This window comes from Callorhinchus milii, unplaced genomic scaffold (assembly GCF_018977255.1).
Source record: "Callorhinchus milii isolate IMCB2004 unplaced genomic scaffold, IMCB_Cmil_1.0 Scaffold2, whole genome shotgun sequence".
Classification (NCBI taxonomy): domain Eukaryota; kingdom Metazoa; phylum Chordata; class Chondrichthyes; order Chimaeriformes; family Callorhinchidae; genus Callorhinchus; species Callorhinchus milii.
This window is the reverse complement of record NW_024704743.1, coordinates 117375301-117381010: the sequence shown is the minus strand read 5'-3', so window position 1 is coordinate 117381010 and position 5710 is coordinate 117375301. Positions and strand designations below refer to the sequence as shown.

The window sequence follows — 5710 nt, the reverse complement described above, 5'->3', positions numbered from 1 at the left end:
GTTTCTTTACTCCACACACCTCTGTTTATCTAGCAGTAAGTAGGAACCCAGTTGTTAGTCGATTGGCGGATCACTTTCCTGGGGTAAGAATCTCTCAAATGTGCTGTGCTGGAATATTGCTGTGTGAAAACTGGCTGCCGGAATTCACCCACGAAATAGACAGTCAATCCACTTTATTATTATAATTCTGTTTCTCAAAAGATTTGGAAATGGCTAAAGAAAAATCAATGTGCAGATTTAGCAATGGGCCTTTGAAATCTGTCATTCTGCAGGGTTGCTGCTATCCCTGACCTCCTCGAAATGCAGATCTATCTCTATTCTATCAACAAAGAGAGTGATTGCAATTGACCTCACAGTTAGGGTATTAAGTAGTGTCTCGGTTTCTCATAGCGTAGTGGTTAGCACGCTCACCTCGCAAGTGAGTGGATCTGGGTTCGATTCCAGTCCCACCTTAAAACCTTGGGCAATTTCCTTACTCCACACACCTCTATTTATCCAGCAGTAAGTAGGACTCTACTGTACGCAATTCGCTGTCACGAATCGCCCACAAAATACACAGTCAATCCACTTTACAGTATATCCTGTGAAGCGCTTTGAGACGTCTCAAGAATATGATAAGGCGCTATATCAAATGCAAGGATTATTATTAAGGTAAGTGAGCATGGTGGTCACATATGTAAAGGTCACAATACCTGACTGTTTTTTTTACATATATAAACTGTTCAAAGCTGACATTCCAATACAGTGCTGCATTACCAGAGGTGCCACTCTTTAATTGAGACGTTAAACTGAGGTCCCCTCTGTGTCTGATCAGGTGGGCATGGAAGGAACTGTATGATAAGAACAAGTAGGCATTGCTGTTATGGACTTGAACAAAATATGTTGCAAAATAACCCAAAGTTGCATTAAGATATACAGCTTTGCAATTTCTCTTAAACTGTAATGCTGCAATCAGTTGCGAGACGTGTCGTGTGTTCCCTCACTGTGCACTTTCCTAACATCCATCTCAGACTGCCGTCCTCGTGATGTGTTGCGATGAATGATTATTTGAGCTGATGTACAGCTCATAGACCTCAGGCACTGAACTCAATCTTGTAGCCGCACTATTATACATTGGGGGAAAAAATATATTGGCAGAACCATTACATTATAATCAAGGAGGTGCTTATTTCTTGTTGATGCAGAATTTGTTGACAGCATCAGTTTATCGAGTCACGTCTCTGCCACACATTGAGATGTGAAATTGGCTTCTTCAGTGTTAAGATTTGAAATGAGGCCATAATTGGAAATTTACTTAACTCTTTAACTTACAGAACATACCATAACACAATTCCACTTTTTCCCACTTATAATAAACCCTTACATTTGATATAGCTCCTTTCATGTTGGGGGGACACCTCAAAAGGATTTTATTGTAAAGTGAATTGACTGTGTTTTTTGTGGGAGAACACGGCAGGCAATTGCACACAGCGGTGTTCTGCAAACAGTCCTGGATTCATTTTAAAAATGCTTTGGTGGGAGGGATTATTGTTCCCGCCCGGGAATCGAACCCTGGTCTTCTTATTTCCGAAGTGAGTGCTCGAATCAATGCACGACAGGTCTCCACATACTCTACAGGATTCAGGATTCCACAAGGTGGCGGGGGGTTGATTGGGAGACATCTGCCTAAGGCATGTCCAGCTACACTCGATGTGACATTGAGCTCAAAACTAAATTGGTCCCATTGTTGAGCTCATCTCTGTGTATATCTTTCTCTTACACTGTTGCCCCATTCACTGTATCATGTTTATGGCTCCATCTACTGGTAAAATACAGCATATACACCTGTCTTGAAACTGAAAAATTGTCCCTACTGTTAAGTGCTGCAAGACGCTACCCCACGTGAAGGGTGCTATGTAAATGCAAGTTGTTGTTGTTGAGGGGTCTGAGGGAGTCCAAGGAAGGCTTGAGATGTCTGAGGGAGGCCGAGAGGGTGTGAGAGGGTTCAGCAGGTACGAGGTAGCCCACAGTTCATTCCCACCAGGTGATAAACATCTGATCTCACTCACTGAGCCGAATAAATGACACCTGATTTCAATCAAAGTTACAGAGAGGAAGGAGCTTCTGAAGGCTCATGTCTGGAGATTGAAATCACAGGCCTGCATCTTGCAGTACATTGCCCACATGTTTATTCATGTGTGAGCCTTAAAGGAAAGTGTTGTTATGGGATTTGATGTTGAAAGCACTGCACCCTAAATCATTTGGCTCACGGCTGTTTGGTGGGACATTCCAGTGTGCAAATTGGCAGCTATGTTCTGCCCACAAAACGTAGTTAATTCACTTTACTTTATATTCTGTGAAGTGCTTTGAGATGTCTCAATGATATGATAAGGTACTATATTGAATACAAGTATTATTATAATTATTATTTGCAGTGTATTCGGTGAAGTGCTTTGAGTTATCTTCTTGATGTGAAAGGTGCTCTACCAAATATAAGGCCCGAGAGAAGCACTATACCAAATGTGAGGAGACAGAGAGAGCCCTGGTCATAGATAGACAGAATGTCATTGATGCAAGGTCAGTTGAAGCGTTGGGTTTTACGGTGGGATTTGAAAATGGACAAAAAGGGAAGTAGACAGTGGGGGTGAGCTCCAGAGGTTAAGGGCGCAGAACAAGAAGTACAAAATTCAAGCCCAAAATTCAAGCAGTGAAAGGTTGGACAATTTTGGGTGTTCTTGTTACGTTTGTCAATGTTTTTTTTCTTGCATCTGCACAAAAGTGAAGGATCCTTTGTATTTCTCTGAGGAAGGAGTTTTAGCGCCCTCTTGACATCAAGTTTATTATTGCAGAATGTGTTGACGTAAACAGGCAACATCGCCAGGAGACAGCAGTGTACAACAGTGGGCCTCGCTTATCGCCAGGCTCTTGACTACAATGTTTATCCAGCTCCTCAGAGCTTACAAGGCACAACGCAGCTTTACTACTATTTGTTTGGAGAGAGAGAGAGACCATAAGGACTTCACAGCAGCCAGACACGCCTAAATGACACCAGTACAGGCAATTCCTTTTTGTTACAGGCCCTGGGATCTCGGTAAACTGGGCAGAACTCAGTACCTCTCTGGGATCCCAAATTTTTTATGCCCTTAGGCTTGAGACCACTGTCTTACATATTAAGATTGTGCAGAATTTTTTTTGGGGTGGGGGTAAAACGGTCTCAAAAAATCTCTTTAAAAAATAAATAAATAATGATCTGGTCACTCAATCCCCAGGACTGTTTGTCGGACACTCCTGTGTGCAATTGGCTGCCAAGTTTCACCCGCAAAATTTACAGTCAGTTCACTTTGCAGTATATTCTGTGAAGCGCTTTGAGACATCTCACAAAGACATGAAAAGTCCTATATCAAATGCAAGGAATATTATTGTTATAAATTCAGTCTCGATGTGGAAGCCAGTTTTTTTTTAAGTAATAAACAAGCGACTTCCAAATCCTGACTGAATTTAACAATGTTTAAATAAATTACCCAATAACCAAATGGTCCACGGTGACCAAGACTGAACAGAATTGTCGGCTTGAGCTGGCTGCCAGAGCAGAAACCACAACTCCCTTGATGTAATAATTAACGTTCACAGGAAATTTGCTAAGACTTGAAACTGAAATCGGTCACGCCCTCAGCATTTCAGGAAAAACCAGGAAGTTATTTAGCTGTTTTTTTTTACAGAGTGCAGTATTGTATCCATCGCACTACTGTAACTGTCCTGCCCACCATGTCTCTGGGTTGCCAGACGGGGAGTGCGCTCAGTTCTAATGTCAGTGCAGCCGTGGCTCTGCAAGAGCTGCTCAGAACCAACCTGGGGCCCAAAGGCACCATGAAGATGCTGGTGTCGGGAGCGGGGGACATCAGAGTGACCAAGGAGGGGCGCGTCCTGCTCAGAGAAGTGCAGCTGCAGCACCCGGCCGCCAGCCTGATCGCCAAGGCTGTGACCACCCTGGGAGACGAGGTGGGTGACGGCACCATCTCGGCCGTGCTGATCATCGCTGAGATCCTGAGGCAGGCTGAACGCTATGCCTCCTGCGAGGGAGCCCACCCCCGGCTCCTGGTTCAGGGTCTGGACGTGGCCAAGATGCAAGCCCTGAACTGCCTGGATGAGCTGTGGGAGGACGACGACGGCTTCATCAGGAAGAAGGTCGCCAGGACCTCACTGGGCACCAAGGTGGGTCCTCCCGGGTTGGCCGACCATCTAGCAGATGTGGTGGTGTTGGCGGTGGAGGCCATCAAGCCAGACAGGTGGGGCCCCATTGACCTGAACCTGGTGGAGATAGTGGAGATGCAGCACTTGATGGCCTGGGACACGGAATTGGTGTTGGGGCTGGTCCTCGATCATGGCTCTCGACACCCCGGCATGAAGAAGAGGGTGGAGGACGCTTACATCCTGACCCTCAATGTCTCCCTGGAATACGAGACCCCGGAGGTATCATCGACTCTGTTCTACAAGGATGCCTGCGGCAGAGAAACTTTGGCCAGGGCAGAGCGTGGATTCATTGAGGAGCGGGTCAGGAAGATTGTGGCGCTGAAGGAGAAGGTATGCGATGGCTCCGCCAAGGGATTTGTGGTGATCAACCAAAAGGGCATCGACTGGTTGTCACTAGAGGAGCTGGCCAGGAGCGGCATCGTGGCACTGAGACGAGCCAAACGGAGGAACATGCAACGGGTGCCCCTGGCGTGCGGAGGAACGGCAGTCAACTCGCTGGAGGATCTGACTGAGGAGTGCTTGGGCCGGGCCGGGCTGGTCCGTCAGGAGAGACTGGGAGATCGCACATACACCTTCGTTGAGAATTGCAAGAACCCGCGCTCGGTCACCGTACTGGTCAAGGGACCCAACGCACACACGCTCAGGCAGGTCGGGGATGCCGTGCGCGGCGGCTTGCGGGTTGTGAAGAACGTATTAGAGGATGGGTGTGCGATGCCTGGGGCCGGAGCAGTGGAGATCAGGATTGCAGGTTGGTTACAGCACCGACTCAAGGATGTAGTCAAGGGTCGGGCACAGCTCGGGTTTCAAGCCTTCATCGACGCCATGCTGATCATTCCAAAAACACTGGCCCGCAATGCTGGCTATGACCCCCAGGAGATTGTACTGAAGGCACTGGAGGCAGAGAGACTCACAACCCTGCCTGTTGGTATTGACTTATCCACAGGCCAGTTAATCAAAGACTGGGATACTCCAGTGTGGGATAATGCTTGTGTCAAGCGACAGTTAATAGAAACTTGCACGGAAGTGGCCAGGAACATCCTCCTGGTAGACAAGATTGTAGCAACTACCACAAATTCAGATAAAAACTAAAATGAGCAGAGGGAAAATGGAACTGAATGCTACTCTGATGTTGCCGAATGTTCTTGGTAAATGGGAAAAAGTTGGCCAAAGTTGGGGTTCCTGTTAATTTGTGCTTCTTTATTAAAAACTTTCTTTACGACAGAAATTTTTGGTAGAATGTATAATTTGCACAGTGTGCTTGGTGCTGTCACTGATAGAAAAATGTAAGACAAGTCAAATAAAGTTTTGTGTTTTTAAATAAAAGGTCATGCAATGTCCCACAAACAGTTGTGGATTGAGTGACCATATTTATTTTTGAGGGATTATTACCCTGGAAAATGATCTGACAATCGACTAAAAATAAGGTTCCTACTTACTGCTAAGTAAACAGAGGCGTATGGAGTAAGAAAACTTGCCTAAA

General features: G+C 46.0%; 1 protein-coding gene across 1 annotated transcript; it reads left to right on the top strand.

The window, feature by feature from the left end:
- The first annotated feature begins 3493 nt into the window (after positions 1 to 3493).
- On the top strand, positions 3494 to 5455 carry LOC103181039 (T-complex protein 1 subunit zeta-2-like). Its single transcript, XM_042332024.1, has one exon. It carries the CDS (start codon positions 3745 to 3747, stop codon positions 5317 to 5319), a length of 1575 nt encoding a protein of 524 aa, XP_042187958.1. The 5' UTR covers positions 3494 to 3744; the 3' UTR covers positions 5320 to 5455.
- Positions 5456 to 5710: the final 255 nt, after the last annotated feature.